Source organism: Penicillium atrosanguineum (genome assembly GCF_028827265.1).
Source record: "Penicillium atrosanguineum strain IBT 20685 chromosome Unknown utg000002l_segment0_segment0, whole genome shotgun sequence".
Lineage (NCBI taxonomy): Eukaryota > Fungi > Ascomycota > Eurotiomycetes > Eurotiales > Aspergillaceae > Penicillium > Penicillium atrosanguineum.
Genome location: NW_026623134.1, coordinates 2,215,052 through 2,231,284, shown reverse-complemented (window position 1 = coordinate 2,231,284; position 16,233 = coordinate 2,215,052). Strand labels below are relative to the sequence as shown.

The window sequence follows — 16,233 nt, the reverse complement described above, 5'->3', positions numbered from 1 at the left end:
GAGCCGCCGACTCCGACTCTGAGTCGCCAGAACACCGCTTCGTTCAACCCGCACCACCAGCGGCGTACCACACACCCTCATCTACTGTCAAGTCGTCGAAAGCCAAGGAGGTAAGCTTCTACTATAGCTGGAATGAAAATGAAGGCGTCTAACAGAGATTGTAGATGGCCATTAGTCTTTCGCTTCATAAAGGGGGCAATTCACGTCGAGATATTGCTACCTGTCTTTCTTCATGCCGTGTTCACTGCTTTTGTCGTGTACCTCGACACTTATGCATTTGACACCGTCGGAATCCCTTCTAGCATCGTAGGTCTTTTCCCAAACGCCCCGGAGTGCCGACCTAACAACCTCCAATCAGATCCCATCACTGTCCATCGTGGTAGGCTTGATCCTCGTCTTCAGGAATCAGACCTCCTACAACAGATTTTGGGACGGACGCAATGGCATGAGCTCAATGAACACTTGTGTGCGCAACCTCACACGCACAATCGTCACAAATAGCTACAGCTCCACTCTTGGCCCGGCTACGGCAGCAGAACGTGAAGATATCGACCGCACCATTCGCATTCTGATCGCCATTCCCTATGCTATCAAGAACCACCTGCGTGCTGAATGGGGTGCCGCCTGGGAGCTGGGTGGCATGGCCGGAAACGACTGGGGCTTGGGTGAACGTGGCTCAGCCGGGTATAACCCCGAATATGCGGGTCTACTTCCGGCCGGTCTGGAGGGACACGAAGATGAAGGCCTCGGTTTGCCTTATCAGTTGACCTTCTTTGTGGATTCGTTCATCAAGCGTGGTGAGGACCGCGGTTGGTTCAATGCGCCTGGTGCCAGTCAGATGCAGGCACAGTTGAATGCTCTTTTGGACGCGTATGGCAGGATGGAGACTATTAAGTTGACGCCTATGCCAGTGGCTCACCTGTGAGTTTCGATAATTCAACTCTGATCGTGCCCTTAAGAATACCTTGCTAACGCAAAACTCTAGGATCCACCAGAAACAAGTTCTCGCCTTGTTTGGCTGCGTTCTTCCATTCGCCATGGTCGATGAGATGGGTTGGTGGGCTATTCCCATCGTCAGTCTGGTGATCTTTACCCTGTATGGTATCGAAGGTATTGGCTCCCAGCTTGAGGATCCCTTCGGCTACGACCGGAACGATATCAAGATGGATGCTCTCGTCGGCGATTCCAAGACAGAGATTGACGTCGTTTTAACTGAGTGGCGCAACTATTGCAAGTCATTGGAAAGCTTCCGCGAGGGACAAGGGCACGGAGACAAGTGCGTCAATACTCAAGAGAAGAAGTACACGCCTCCCGACCTATTCTTGAAGCTGAGGACCAGACCTCGAACCATGAATTAAAGCTGGTTTTGCCGGCTTGACCTACCTGGTCTTCTGTATGTATAGAGTCAAGGGCAGTCATGTGAACCTTGAGAGGCGAGTGTCTTTTCAATCTTGGAGATAATTGTCGAAAGACCATTTCCATTGACTTCATTAAGATATTCTAAACTCATTCCTAATCGAGCGTCCCCTAGCCTCTGAAAAGCTTCTGCCTTTATAATGGAGGTTCTAATGCGAGAACCCCATCCAATATCGAGTCGGGCGTAACGTCAACTAGAACGGAGGAGATAGCCCCTAGACCACTCCCGTACTGTAGACTTCGATCGTCTTCGGGATTTGCAACGACGATGCGATGGCGAAAGACTTTCCTCGCAGCCAAAGCTACAATCGATGGCGTGAGATAGTCGATGCCATGGAGGGGCGCAAGATATCTGCAGCTTTAATCAATACCTCGAGACTTTCATGAATCGGTAATAGCTGGTTCCAACTTACTCGGCAAATCGAGCAAAATCATTCTTCGCTTTAGCAGAAACCCCCCAGCAACTGCGCGGCTCAGCCGTAAGAAGACAACGATATCCTGGATATACCTAGCCACCTCCGCACTAGTTGTGACGGAGCCACTCGCCTCTCGGATCTTGTCTATTGCCTGCGAGAAACGTTCAGCAAGTGAGATAATATTGAATTCGGAGAGTTAAAGCGTACCAGGTGGTCGATTTTGGCCCTTTTCTTTTCATGGGTCTTCGGCGTGTGAATGACAGAAGACGCGGATAATTGGCCGTCTGATAGCCAATCATTCTCCTCAAGATATACGTAGCCATCTGAGGGGTTATGGAAGTGGGAAATCAATAGGTGCTCGTTCTGCATCGAAAAGTCAGAACAGGCTCTCGGGAGGGGTTGAAACGGCAAGGATGCATACTAAATGTATTTTCAGTGGCGGACGAAGCTGATCAGACTCTCTTACCACGAGAGGGATGAAAAGGAAATCTTCGGGGGCATTCAAAAAGCCCATTTCAGTCACCAAATTCTTGCTTCGCATTAACTAGATTGACTATCAGCTTTCCGAAAACGATATATCGGTAATGGAGACGGACTGACCTGCAAGACCTGGACTTGAACATCATCGTCAACAAGGTTGAAATCCTTGGCAATAACGATGTTGACCACATTGATGTCAGTGGGAAGCAGGCTTGGGATCGGTGACTTGCTGCGATCTCTAGGAGTCATTCCTAATGAAAGATTGCTGGACTGCTCTGATCAACTCCAAATCATGAAAATGACATTTCTAGAAGTGCATACCGAGGCAGTCTTTAACCGAAAATAAGATGGACGCTCTTGACTTTTCCGAGCGTCTGCCGTCAGGATCTCATGCTGAATGTCCCCGATAGATGTTGTCTCAGAACAATCCAGGATGGAGTAGGACAGGTCAAAGGTATGTGAGCAGACCTTGTCATCAAGTAAGTCGAAAGAATCGATTAGAAACTAAGAAGATGCTGACATACCAATGCTAGCTCTTTCGCAAGATCGTGGATACCATCTCCGGTGGTCTCAATCAAACAGTGTTCACGCGCAACAAGACACAGGAACAGAGCCACTTCGAGGTCAGAAAGCTGTCTTACGATGTCCTCGAGGCTCGGATCATCCATCCCGGCACTCCATAGATCATTGACTCCTTCAAGTGGGAGGGGACTGGGGTAATGATAGGTGGAGGGGGACATGCGGACAATGCAGATGGATGGTTGGTGCCTGAATGCCTGATCCTCGGGGCACTAATTACACCAAATTTGGACTAGTGCCTATCCCCGTCGCAGGCCGCGGAGCTGCACCGCCGCTCATCACCAACCGCAACACGGGGTATGGGTTGATGGTCTCTCCAGAGCCATCGTCCGTGACAAATACTGCCTAGAAATGGCGCCTTTAAACCCTCTTGCCAACTGGGAAAAGGTTGGCGACAGCTTTTACCGCAAAATCCCCGTGTATGACGCCATCTTCGATGAAGACGTGGAGCTTGAGAACTACATTGTCGCGGGCGCGCCGTATGGAGGAGCTATCGGTATGGCTCTTTTTGATCCTGGTTACAAGTTGAAGCTAAATGGAAACGATCTGCAGCTCTATATCGTGATGAGAGTAAGCCATTTAGGCTGCGAGACTCGCAAAGCTCCCGGACTAGCATTGAGATCTATTCCTGCTCAGGAAAGCACATTAACACTATCAATGTGAGTAACTATTGCTTTTTCTCGGTTTCTTGAACAAATGCTGATTGGGTTACAGGGGGAGCAAGCTACTATTCGCGGGCTCGGCTGGTCCGACAAAGAAGAGCTCCTGGTGGTTTTTGAGGACGGCACCGTCCGCCGCTATTTCGGCTTAGACGGTGAATTCACATCCTTCTCTCTTGGGAATGTAAGCTGCTACCCCAAATTTCTCGCCAAATTTCTCGCGGTGGAAGTATTCAAAGCTAATAATGCGCAGGGCGCTGAAGAGTATGGCGTGAGAGCTTGCCAATTCTGGGCTTCTGGGCTTGTGGTTTTGCTGTCCAACAATCAGCTGATTGCGGTGTCTAAGTATGATGAGCCACGACCGAGGCTGCTCGCACCCTGTCCAGAAGGCGAGGTATCATCATGGTCTTTGATTCCACCTGCGCACACTCTTTCGCGCTCAGTGGAGGTTCTGCTCGCTGTTGACAAGACAGTCTTTCTGGTCGACACTACAGAAGCAGAGGATAAGATTCTGCAGGACGGTCCATTCAAGCACGTTAGCGTGTCGCCAACCGGACGTCTTGTTGCACTTTTTACCAGCGAGGGAAAGTTATGGATTGTCAGCAATGACTTCCAGAGTAAACTCAGTGAATACGACTCGAAGTCCCGCGTGGCGCCTAGCTCGGTGGACTGGTGTGGCGACGACGCGGTCATTTTGGCCTGGGAGGATGAAATTCATCTTGTTGGGTCCAACGGTACTGCATCGAAGTATTACTATGATGGTCGAGTGCATGTCATTCCTGAGATGGATGGTGTCCGTCTTATCACGAATGATACGTGTGAATTCTTGCACAAGGTCCACGGTAATTTGCACATCAAAATGATTAATCGAACAACTACTAATTGGGCTCAGACGTGACGCAAGAAATCTTCCGATTGGGCTCTTCATCCCCTGCATCGGTGCTCCTTGATTCCGTGGACCAACTGGAGAAGAAATCACCCAAGGCAGATGAGAACATCCAGCGAATTCGCTCAAGTCTCCCCTCGGCAGTAGACGCCTGTATCAAAGCAGCTGGGTATGAATTCGATTCCTACTGGCAGAAGCGGCTCCTTAAAGCGGCTTCCTTTGGGAAATCAGTCCTTGAGCTCTACAACAGCGACGATTTTGTGGAGATGACTGAAAAGCTCCGAGTCCTCACAGCGGCCCGAGATTATCAAGTCGGCTTGCCCATTTCGTATGAACAGTACTTGCGCTTGACGCCCGAGGGCCTCATTGAACGTCTGATTAGCCGTCACGAGTATCTTCTTGCGATCCGGGTTTCCGAATATCTGCAGATTCCCGCAGACCGAATCTATGTCCACTGGGCCAGTCAGAAAGTCCGCGTTTCTACAGTAGACGATGAAGCCGTGTGCAAACTGATTGTGCAAAGGTTGGATGGAAAGCCAGGCATCTCCTTCGAAGTCATTGCCCAAACAGCTTATGACGAGGGACGATCGCATTTGGCTACACAACTGTTGAACCATGAGCCACGGGCAGGGAAGCAAGTGCCACTATTGTTGAACATGGAAGAAGATGAGATGGCCCTTGACAAGGCAATTGAGAGTGGTGACGACGATCTTGTGAACTACGTGCTCCTCCACATGAAGAGCAAGCTTCCTCTGGCTAGCTTCTTCCGCATGATCAACACTCGTCCTATGGCATCCGCTTTAGTTGAAACAGATGCGCGAGGCCAAGACACCGAACTCCTGAAAGACCTCTACTACCAAGACGATCGACCTGTCGAGGGATCAAATGTCTTACTGTCGGAAGCTTTACAGGCAACGGATCCACAACGCAAGACTGAGAAGCTCCACCTTGCATCACGTCTGCTGTCAGACTCCAAAGACCCAACGGTTATGTTACACCAAAAGCTGGTTTCCGAGGCTTCTCAGCTGCTGAAAGCTCAGGAGTCACTCGACAAAGATCTTGCCGACCACAACGAATTCCTTGGCCTCAGTTTGAACGAGACGATTTTTAGACTTGTTCGAGCAGGCTATGGGAAACGAGCGCACAAGATGCAGGCTGAATTTAAAATGCCCGAGAAGACCTACTGGTGGCTGAGGCTCAGAGCCTTGGTTGCTAAACGCGACTGGGGTGAATTGGAAGAACTTGGCAAGAATAAGAAGTCCCCAATCGGATGGGAGGTAGGATATCTGATCTTTTATGTGTGCGCAATTGCTGACATACACCAAAGGCTTTCTATAACGAGGTCCTGGGCGCCGGAAACACAAAGCTCGCTTCCATATTCATTCCAAAATGCACGCATCTGCCCGTCACGGATCGAATTGAAATGTGGGTGAAATGTGGAATGATCGTCAAAGCGGGCGAAGAGGCGCAAAAGGCCAAAGACGTGAACACCCTCGAACTCCTCCGGAACAAAGCGTCCGGACCCGCAATCACCGAAATCGAGCGCATGATCAACCAGCTTAGGCCGAGAAAATAAATTCCAGTCATCACTCATATCTAAACGCCATATCCTCAGGTGATATCGTCCTCTTCGTCAACCGGCGCATGCTCGTCCGCGACCGGCTCAGACACACTAGTTTCAGATGCGAAAGGATTCGGTATGGACTTGGGCTGCTTGGTGTTCTCGGACATCTCGTCGTCGTCATCGTCATCGTCGTCATCGTCATCAGCTGCATTGGTTTGTTGCAGAGCTGCAAACATGCCCGCTTTCTTGTTCAAGTCCTCCCATTCACCCTGGAGTTGGATAGCGTTGATTAGCGCATGTATCCATGAGTAAATACGCAGTCCATAGCAATCACATACCCTACGATCCTTGACTACCTTCGCTCGGGTAAAACTTCTCTCCTTTTTAATTTCCATCTGGTCCATGACAGCCTCCGCTCTATCCATGCCCTTCTGATGTCTCATACGCTGTGCCCTCGACATCTTCTTCTGCTTCTGCTTCTTCTGGATACCAGAATTTCTGCGATCGGTCAAGACGGAGGGGCGTTGAGCGCCTGGAGATTCAGCTCGCGGCAAAGAGGTCAACGACTTGTCCACATTCAAGCTAGGGGACATAGCCCGGCGGGCCGCACGGGAGTTATCTGTCCTGGCTGATGGAATTTCAGTAAATATACTTCGAATAAAGCAGCATGCGACTTACGCTTGTTCTTCGCCATGATGAGAGTTGTTTTGAAGAGAGTAAAACTTTGTGTGGAGACAATGGCTATCGATAAAACTTTTTACGGCGGGCGCGATGCACCTAAAGCGCAGCCCCGGACCAAGCGAAAGATTGTATACAAAGCCTCCTTCTCCACCTTCTTTCATCTACTTTCCACGGTGTCCGCGATCAAACCACCCGGCCCATGCTCTACAGGCTCACTTCCTACTGCGGCTCTCTTGATTTCCTCCTTCCGCCATGAATGCTCGCAGAGAGGGAGCTGACATCTACTCCAACGCCCCCATTCATTATTACGCAAGCCGAAGCACCCACGATGAAACCACGCCCACGGCTCTGCTAAACAATCAAACATTCGCCTATGCCCTGGTCGCTATCTTCTCCGTCTATTTTCTCCTAGACCATTTTGGTTTTACGCCAGTCTCGCTGATCCGGCTTCTTTGGAACGTCCTCGTCTATCTCACACCCTCTCGGCTCGTCGTCGCGTTAGATTCCCGCATGTCGTACTCGGACCCCTCCTCCCCGCGGCCTTCGCAGATGACCTTCCACCTGAAGCATGAGGCGATGCAGCGTATCTTCGGACTGGACAACAACTCCTTCCCATTCTTCCCGCGATCGCGGTCCCTTTCGGGCTTCGGCAGTGCTCTCCTGGGCAATAACAAAGACGCGGTCCCTTCTGGACTGGGAAACTGGGACAACTCTTGCTACCAAAACAGCATCATTCAAGGACTGGCCTCACTGAAGTCGCTCTCTGCCTTTCTGGGTCAAAATGTCGATGCGTTAGGCGAGAAGGGATCGTTCTCCACACACCAGGCTCTCAAAGGGATTATCGACCTGCTCAATACCGCGTCGAGCTATGGTAGCAAGCTCTGGATTCCCGCGGATCTCAAGTCTATGAGCAGTTGGCAACAACAAGACGCGCAGGAGTATTTCTCGAAAGTGGTGGATCAAATCGATATCGAGGTCCAGCAGGCCTCAAGGGGGCAGACGAAAAACATGGGACTCAAAATGACCGGCCCAGAGGAGAACATTCTCCGAGACATTGTTCAGAACGCACCCGCAACAGATGAAAACGAAGCGGATCCTATCATTGAGAAATCTTCTTTGCGCAACCCTCTCGAGGGTTTGCTTGCTCAGCGAGTGGGTTGCATGAAGTGTGGCTACACAGAAGGACTGTCCCTTATTCCGTTCAATTGCCTCACGGTGCCTCTGGGAGGAAAATTCGAATACGACGTGCGCGAGTGCCTGGATCAATACATGACCTTGGAACCCATCGAGGGTGTAGAGTGTGCTAAATGCACATTGATTCGCGCACACGAGCAGCTGAACAACCTTCTTGGCAGCCTATCGGAGGATGAAGGCCTTGACGATCATTCACAATCAGCAGGCTTGTCCGACGCTGTACGGACCTCTGCGTTAGCGAGGCTGGAGGCCGTAAAGGCAGCCTTGGAGGATAATGATTTTGCAGAAAACACATTGGCCAATAAATGCCATATTCCCTCTAAAAACCGCGTCTCCACCACCAAATCGCGGCAGGCTGTTATTGCGCGGGCTCCGCAATGTCTTGCGATTCATGTCAACCGCAGTCTTTTCGATGAGATGACTGGCATGTTGAAAAAGAACCTTGCCGGTGTGAAGTTTCCCAAGACTATGGATTTGAATGACTGGTGCCTTGGAACTCGGATCGCTGAGAAATCCGGGGATGCTATCGAGCGATGGGTGACCAATCCTTCCGAGACAATGCTTCCTAGCCCAGGCGAGTCCGTTCGTCTTCCCAGTAGGCAATACGAATTGCGAGCCATTATTGCGCATTACGGCCGGCACGAGAACGGGCATTATATCTGCTACCGCAAATATCCCACATCGGTGTTCCCTGCGCCTGTCCCGGACGAGGTCCTGCAGGCCGAAGGGGACAAGGAAAAGCCTGAGCGGTGGTATCGTCTTAGCGATGACGATGTGCAAATGGTTAGCGAAGGCAATGTGATGTCACAAGGCGGTGCATTCATGCTCTTTTACGAGGCTATCCACGGTGGACTATCAGCACAGGCCGAAGAATTTACGAATTCCGAATCCGTGCAGTGCGATCAAGTCGAGTCAAACTCCAGCTCTACTATGTCCGAGGACATGTCGACTCCCACAGATCTCGAGTCCAGTACATCTCGTGCCACTAGTGTCTCGACTCCAGACCGCATGTCATTGCCTTTTGAGGATATCAAAACTACCGTCTCATCGCTCAAGACAGACAACGCAGTTGATATTAATAGACAAGATCCCGGCGACGCATTTGGCTCGCTGTCTGCTATCACTGCATCATGACCTGGCCCTGGTCAACTTTCCGTGTTCCTTATTTCTTTCTTGTCAGCGAAACATCGCCCGCATATTCTGGCAACTGCATCACAATGATACCCGAAGCACATTTCATCTGGGGCGTTCATATGGGGATTTGGGAAATGAATTTACTTTCCACACTTGTATTTTTACGAACAGCTCACTTGGCAGAATTGACTTCATTCGGGCCTCCATACACCAAGATCTTCTTCTGTAAACATTGCAGGGGCGTAGAAACCTGATTCTCATGCTTCTTCTAAACAGTAGGGTTTCGAGCCTCCATCCCAACCCTTTACTATCTTAACCTTCATCTCCCTCCCAATTTCTCTAGCTCGTTTCATTTGTGTCCATCCCAACTCTCTATCCACGTCAATCCAGACGTCGCAGGCCTGATCTTTCTTCCTACTAAAGTGACTATCAACAGAGTTATGCTCCTATTCTTTCCTCAGACGTCAGTTACAATGGCGGAAGATTCTCCGCCTGTTATTTCCGGTGAGTGCAATTTATAACTCTTGAGATTCACTCACTTCCAAATCATCCTTACTTTGCATCTGTCGCCTACTTGATTCTCTGCTTTCGCCTCAACTCTTTCTACTTGTACCACATCCCGCTCCACATCTTCCCTTTCATCCAACTCCCGTGGCTCTTCATTCGTTCATAGTGTCAAGGACGAATTCTCTTCCTCCTCCTCTATCCTCATATCAATCTTTCCAGAACTTTTTACTTACATTGTCTGCTACTAGCCACTACAATGGACAACGAGATCATCGACACTGCAGTCCCTGAAGCTCCAGAGGGTCATCAGTTGCTACCAGCCACTACGATGGAGAACGAGACCATCGCCGAGGTCCACGATGCCCCAGGGCATGGAATCTCCAATAAAGCTTTTGAGACCCCTGCCAACAGGGACTCTGTCGGGCTCTCTGAGACCAATGATAACATCACTGCTGACCTCGAAGTACAAAAGGACGAGGACTCTACCCATGCTCTCGAAGCGACCAAATGCCACCTCTCGGCTATTCCAGACTTTGGGACTGAAAACCAAAGTTTCCTTGAGGAAAAACCGTCCAGTTTGGATGGGATTAAAGCCTCGCAGGTCTACCCTCACAATGAAGGGCCAAACTTTGGGAATGGAAGACAAACAATTCCTGATGAATTCGAAGCCTTGGCGAACTGGACCTACAATAGTCAGCTCGGTTCGGATTTATTCGTACGTCGGAATAACTTGTCTGGAGATAACCCAGACGACGAGAACGTGAATGGCGACATCAATGTCGGTCTCCACGGCGCCAAATTGGATACTGAAAAATCGGATACGTCTATGTCCGCAGCTCTCAGTGACGAGGATCTCTATCATTCTTCCAGTGATGAACCTCTTGAAAGGTCAGTTACTTGAACACCCACCCAACTTTACAATTATAGCAAGAAACTCTAACATTTGTTTAAGCGATGATGAAAAGGAAGACAGGGATCTCCAAGCTCCTCTCTGTTGCTCAACTGTTTCCGCTGAAATCCCTCAACAGGATAACGATTCTAAGCAGGATACATCAAAGACTCGACCGCCTGTCAAGAAGGCAGCAGTGAGTGGCCAACGAGCAACTCGGAAACGATCTAGCCGTCAAGCTCGGCACAACATTCTAGAAAAGGATATCAATATTTCCGAGCGAGAGATGACCCGATCTAAGGAGCTGGGATTGCGCAAATTGAGCGGGCACAACGAGCTCACAGCTTTGTTTTACCAGCTAATCGAAAATGACAAAGTCGTCGGCTCTGTTTCAGCCGCCGGGAAAAAGCCTCGCAGTGCAATCAAGGAGGCACCGCTGCAGAGATTAGAACATTTGCTTTCAATTGGATCAGCTATCCAAGCTGTCCAGAAGAATGCACATCAACCTGGAATCCCCACCTCTGAGAGTTTGAACAAGGAGACAGCCCTCAAAGAAATCACCACTAGGGTCATTGAAGAGAACCCCAATTTTGACCCCCGGGACGTCAGAAAAGACGCGAGAAATCTGATTACGGCTTCGAGAATGTTTAAACATCCTCCAAAGATGGACGGTGTGAGCGGATGGATAATGCACGGGATGAAGAGGAACCTTTTTAACCATCAGGTAAACCAAAAAGCGCCTTATCAAGATACGCTGCTAACTTATCATTAGCTTGATGGAGCCGGGTGGATGGTAAATAACAAATTTAGGTGTTCAAAATGTTTGTATACGATCCTGACCTTCATAGTGCAATCGAGAAAAGGAAGACACCATCCCACGCGGAGGGATGCTGTGCGACATGATGGGTCTCGGAAAGACGCACACCACGCTGTCTTGCATTCTTGATGATAGTATTGGTAATCTACCCGGACAGATGGCTCCTACTCTTGTCATAATCCCAGGTAACGCCCGCGGTCACTGGTAAGTATGCACCACAATATTCAAGAACCACACGATTGTCTGACTTCACCAGGCATCGCCAAATTTCCCTAGGCTTCGATACCGGTGCGCTTGGGTCCGTCTGGGACTGGAATTTTCGCGTGGCGGGGATTTATATGAACAACATCAATGGCTTTAAACAGCACGGCATTGTGTAGGTGATAATTATGGAAGGTATCCTGGACTCTTCGACTTATATATACTTGACAGACTTGCAACATACGATGACGTGCGGAGGTCGTATCCATTATCTCGAGTGCCAAAGTCTCTGCTGGCTGATGAAGAAAAAGCCGAATGGTGGAGGAACAACTTTGAGAGCCAATTGGGACTTATGCATAAAATCAATTGGCACCGCATCGTTCTAGATGGTTAAAAACCCCTTAATTGCTTTGCTTTAAGTGAAGACCGTTTTGCTGACCATCTCCAACAGAAGCGCAAGCTATCAGAAATAAGAGCGTGACTTCAGTAGCCGTTCGGGCCCTTACCGGAGAAAGGAAATGGATATTAACGGGCACACCCTTGTATAAGTACGTGAATTATTTCCTTCTCAGATGAGTTGCTAATTATGACTAGCAGCAAGGAAGACTTACAGCCATATTTCAGTTTTCTTGGGGTTCGGGACTGCGAGCTCCAGAAAAGCTTCCACGATCAGTTCAGCAGGGTATGTATTGACAGTTTCCACATCGATGAAGTGGCTTCATTTACCCTTCTCATTTAGTCATTACTATTTCAATTTTACGGGCAAGTACTAACTGTGTATCATAAATGCAGGGGTATGAAGACATAGTGAATCTCCAGAGAGTTCTCGAGCCATTCTACCGCCGGAGGACGTTTGAAAGCACATGCTTCTGTCTTCCGATTGTTCCTATGCCTGGTGCTAAGGAAGAGCAGATAATGGTTGAGTTCTCTAATGTTGAGAAGGTCATTTACGATGAAATACTTAACAAGCAAATTGAAAAGCTAAATGGCAAGTCAAAGATCTATGTTGACGAGTGCTGGCTCCATACTGATATTTCATGCACAGCGCTCCCCGGTGGCAGTTCATCAAAATCAATGCTGTCCCCAGAGCAAAACACATGCATTCTTGAAACTATGATTCGACTGCGCCAATTCTCAAGTCATTTTCTTACTGCTTTCAAGGCGGTAAAGCCCCTAATAGGCGCTATCGAGTCAGCCTTGGAAGATGAGACAGAGGAGACAGATGACTTCTTGGACCGTGATTCGAAAGAGCTCTGGGGCTTTATTGAGCTTCTGAAAAGTGGATCATTTCCCGCAACGGCTTCTCTGGAAACTCTGCCTTGCACAAAAGTCGAACGCAAGATCTTCGAAAATCGCATCGCTCTGAAGCGTGCTAGCAGGGAGCAAGCACGTCGCTTGGCTGCCGCAGAGAGCTGGGATGAGTATGACTCGATTGTTGCTAAGGAGTGCGTTGAGTGCCTGAAAAAGCTCACACTTGACCGGCCCTTCCTCGTGACTTCATGCCATCTTTACTGCAAGGAATGCTATGAAGGTCTTCGCAGCCAGAATGGCGTCGCCGAATTGCAGAAAATAGTCTGCTTGAAGTGCAGGGCAGAAATTCCCAATGCCGTTGACTTCCACCCTTTTGGGTCACTGCTTGCAGCTACAGGGCCCCGGGCGTCAGGCCTGTGCCCCGGAAAGAAGCGAAAACGGGGTAACGCAGGCAGAAACTCCAGGAACAAGAGCCAAAGAGCTAATCGTAATTCCAACCGGGATGAGGAAAGGGATGAGTCCTCTGATTCTGAAGATTCGTCTACCGACGACTGGATTCCACTCATCGAAGAGTACCACCTCGGCGCTACCTGGCTAGGTTCAAAGATGACCAAGGTCAGGGATATCATTCGTAAGTGGCTTCTAGATGACAAAGACACCAAGATCGTTATATTCACCCACTTTCGGGCCTCTTTGCGCATTCTCGAAATGATCTGTAAGGAGGAGAAGTGGCTTTACCAAAAAGTAAGTATTCCAAAAGATACCATGATGGCATTCGTTGGGTATTGACCTTTTGCAGATTTCAGGCGAGGTAGATGCCATTGAAAGAGACAACCGGATTCAAGTTTTTCAGAATGTCTCCGCATACAAGATCCTGCTCTCAACTTCCAGCACTGGAGGAGCTTCCATTGATCTCACGGCTGCAAACAAATGCATTGTGTTAGACGGATGGTGGAACATGGCACACGATGAGCAGGTAAGTTGTACAATGAATGGCACACATCAGATCGATTTATAAACCAAACTTCCAGGCGTTCTGCCGGCTGCTTCGCATCGGACAAGACCGTGATGTGGAAGTTCTCAGGATAATTGCTACCGGTACGCTCGATGGTCAAGATTCCATCGACAAACAAATGCACGACATGCAGAAATTCAAGATGACTGAAATTTTCGAAGTCATGGGCGCGGCTGCATTTCAGAACACGGGTGCGGCCAAGAGCTTTCTTCAGAATATGGGGCACATCATCCATGACAGAATGGGCCGTATTAAACTCGTCCGACGCGATCGCAGATTGCACCGGAGAGCTAAGAGACGGACAATGGACAATTTGAATGAAGGAGATGCAGAAGACTGATACAGAATTGCTTCCAAGTTTTTTTTACCCCCTTTGCTATTTGCTATGGTTTTCCGCGCATTGCTTTTGTGGTGCGTTTTCACTATCTGTTTATTTTGGCTATATGAAGCCATTCCGTGCGTTCTCCAAACCCAAAAGATTGAAGAGAAAAGTGCGAGAAAAACAGCTGTTAATTTTTATACTCTTTTATAGCCTGCAACTGATTTTCTTTATGTTTTCGCAAAAGAAATAGCGTTAGGATTAAATCAACTATAACTAACTAACTCTCTCTATTTTGTTTCCACGATCCATTCTTCTTCTAGTTGATAGGTTAACTGCCCTGATAACCTTATTTCTCATAACAGTCAAAAAAGACCCGGCCGAGGCAGATTCTCCACTCTTTATCATATCTACGTCTTAGGGTTGTGTGCCCACCACGCTATCTCACCTACGTTTTAGTTCTGGTCTGCGCAAGTGAGCTGGTCACCATCTAAAAACTTTCAGAATCTAGGCTGACCCTCGGGATACTGTCGTGAAAAAAAAAACATAGTGTCGAACGCGGGCGGCGTTTTGTATTCCAGTAGACCTAAAGTATTCTTTCACTAAATAATCTAGAACGCTTGCCAAATACCATTCGCCAGATAGGCCCTCGGAACAACACGGCAGCCTTAATATTTCCTCGGACAGACCTGATCACCAAATGCGTCGCTACCACAAATGGCGCCGTCTCCAGCACCCTGACCCACACACTTTGGGAGAGATTAGTTTTCAAATGGATGTATGGCAACGGAGCCGTGATGCTTACGCTAGTACCAGATTGACAAGCACTGGAACCGTCTATTAGCAGAGATCAACGCAATGGAAACTCATGGTCTTACTAGTTGAATCCGGCAATCTTGCAAGAGGTACCGTTACAGGTCTATTGTGTTAATGCATTAGCAGAGATTCTTCATCATCGCCGTTGGAGCAGATCGTTAACATACACCGCAATATTTCCATCCATTCGGGCAAGACCATTCAGAAACGTCCCCGTTGGTTTCAGCAGGTGCAGCCATTGCCACAGAGGTGCTGGCAACTAGGGCAAACACAAATCCGATGAAGCGCATGGTAAATGTTGTATTTGTTTGTTTGAATGTTGGTGCTTGATGATTGAGAAACTAAGGTTGATGAGAATGCTCAAGGAAGAAGCGCTAACGCGAGGATAACCTCCCTCTTTATAGGCAAGATGAAGGCTAACAACATAAGAATGTATTCTTTTTTACGTAAAAGCTGAAAATTAGGCCCCCGAAGCTAAGAGAGAAGCTTAAAAAGATGGGGGCCATATCAGTGAGAGTGCTATTCGGACGTTCCTGGAACGCTACCAAGTACATAGACATAATGCACGCACGAAGCCTCAAACGGCCAACCAATACGAGTATAATATCTTGAAGCGACGGCATCAAATCCTTGTGTGGGAGGCTTTCAGTCTTCCTGTTTACACATCGTGACGATCCTGAAGTTACGACCCATACAACGGCCAGCTACTTGAGGGACGCCTTGAACCGCGGATCGGCCACGGAGAGCCAACCAGTTCCCAGGAGCAAACTTTAGAACACCCCAAGCACCCTACGTTCATCTACAAGAAATCAGTTCCGCTCTTGATGAGACCCACTTCCAGGCATGTAACATCCCTCTTGACCGACAACAGAGCGTCAGCCTAAAGGATTCCGTACAGGCTAGTAGTCGATGCACCAATCGGACTGTATATAGAGAGAATAGGTTGCATTGAAGCTGAAGATCAGCTAACTGAACCCTCGTAGGTTACAACCGTGTTCTACACAGTTCTTCTAGTTCATTCCGAGTACCATACATTGTCTGCAGAAAACTGGCAGACGCTGAAAGATGTTTCCTATTTTGGAAGACAATACCTGGTGGTACAATCATGACTCCCAGTGGAAAAACGTACTCCTCATAGAGATATTGACACCTGGGTACTTCTGGTACTTGGTACTTTGTACTACCTAGGCTTCCGCCTTGTACGTGTTTGGTCTATCTTCGCTTCTTTCACTCTCTCAACTCTTCAATATCTGACTTATCAAGCCCGCAGTTGCCGCCTTCTGTGGCAGCATGGTCATGCATACACTTGCTTTGCCACTAAACCCCAGGTAAAGTGGTGACAATACCACCCCTCACCCTCTTTCTCAAGCTTAGTAGATATGACGAAGGTGCGAGTGATATGGGTACCT

The 16,233-nt window shown here is 48.7% G+C and overlaps 7 protein-coding genes across 7 annotated transcripts; 4 read left to right on the top strand and 3 right to left on the bottom strand.

Annotated features, from left to right (window-relative positions):
* Nucleotides 1-445: 445 nt before the first annotated feature.
* N7443_002616 (bestrophin family protein) lies at nucleotides 446-1,358 on the top strand (the record flags this gene model as incomplete). The annotated part of the gene is made up of 2 exons (XM_056882672.1): nucleotides 446-921; nucleotides 986-1,358. 2 exons carry the CDS (start codon nucleotides 446-448, stop codon nucleotides 1,356-1,358), a joined length of 849 nt encoding a protein of 282 aa, XP_056744513.1.
* Nucleotides 1,359-1,551: 193 nt separating this feature from the next.
* N7443_002615 (uncharacterized protein) lies at nucleotides 1,552-3,052 on the bottom strand (the record flags this gene model as incomplete). Its single annotated transcript, XM_056882671.1, has 8 exons — nucleotides 1,552-1,768; nucleotides 1,830-1,880; nucleotides 1,925-1,983; nucleotides 2,040-2,195; nucleotides 2,299-2,376; nucleotides 2,433-2,582; nucleotides 2,634-2,780; nucleotides 2,837-3,052. The coding sequence occupies 8 exons, from the start codon at nucleotides 3,050-3,052 to the stop codon at nucleotides 1,552-1,554; spliced, it is 1,074 nt and encodes a 357-aa protein (XP_056744512.1).
* A 190-nt stretch (nucleotides 3,053-3,242) lies between these two features.
* Nucleotides 3,243-6,012, top strand: vp16 (tethering complex subunit VPS16; the record flags this gene model as incomplete). The annotated part of the gene is made up of 6 exons (XM_056882670.1): nucleotides 3,243-3,387; nucleotides 3,444-3,550; nucleotides 3,606-3,734; nucleotides 3,804-4,392; nucleotides 4,443-5,713; nucleotides 5,764-6,012. The coding sequence occupies 6 exons, from the start codon at nucleotides 3,243-3,245 to the stop codon at nucleotides 6,010-6,012; spliced, it is 2,490 nt and encodes an 829-aa protein (XP_056744511.1).
* A 35-nt stretch (nucleotides 6,013-6,047) lies between these two features.
* Nucleotides 6,048-6,694, bottom strand: N7443_002613 (Alb1 domain-containing protein; the record flags this gene model as incomplete). The annotated part of the gene is made up of 3 exons (XM_056882669.1): nucleotides 6,048-6,269; nucleotides 6,339-6,628; nucleotides 6,679-6,694. The coding sequence occupies 3 exons, from the start codon at nucleotides 6,692-6,694 to the stop codon at nucleotides 6,048-6,050; spliced, it is 528 nt and encodes a 175-aa protein (XP_056744510.1).
* A 239-nt stretch (nucleotides 6,695-6,933) lies between these two features.
* Nucleotides 6,934-9,009, top strand: N7443_002612 (ubiquitin-specific protease UBP1; the record flags this gene model as incomplete). Its single annotated transcript, XM_056882668.1, has 1 exon — nucleotides 6,934-9,009. One exon carries the CDS (start codon nucleotides 6,934-6,936, stop codon nucleotides 9,007-9,009), a length of 2,076 nt encoding a protein of 691 aa, XP_056744509.1.
* Nucleotides 9,010-9,772: 763 nt separating this feature from the next.
* Nucleotides 9,773-14,029, top strand: N7443_002611 (putative SNF2 family helicase; the record flags this gene model as incomplete). Its single annotated transcript, XM_056882667.1, has 11 exons — nucleotides 9,773-10,404; nucleotides 10,469-11,129; nucleotides 11,178-11,198; nucleotides 11,254-11,426; nucleotides 11,479-11,598; nucleotides 11,655-11,812; nucleotides 11,875-11,971; nucleotides 12,018-12,105; nucleotides 12,216-13,418; nucleotides 13,474-13,650; nucleotides 13,706-14,029. The coding sequence occupies 11 exons, from the start codon at nucleotides 9,773-9,775 to the stop codon at nucleotides 14,027-14,029; spliced, it is 3,654 nt and encodes a 1,217-aa protein (XP_056744508.1).
* Nucleotides 14,030-14,676: 647 nt separating this feature from the next.
* On the bottom strand, nucleotides 14,677-15,114 carry N7443_002610 (SNF2 family helicase; the record flags this gene model as incomplete). The annotated part of the gene is made up of 2 exons (XM_056882666.1): nucleotides 14,677-14,757; nucleotides 14,992-15,114. The coding sequence occupies 2 exons, from the start codon at nucleotides 15,112-15,114 to the stop codon at nucleotides 14,677-14,679; spliced, it is 204 nt and encodes a 67-aa protein (XP_056744507.1).
* Between the last annotated feature and the right edge of the window lie 1,119 nt (nucleotides 15,115-16,233).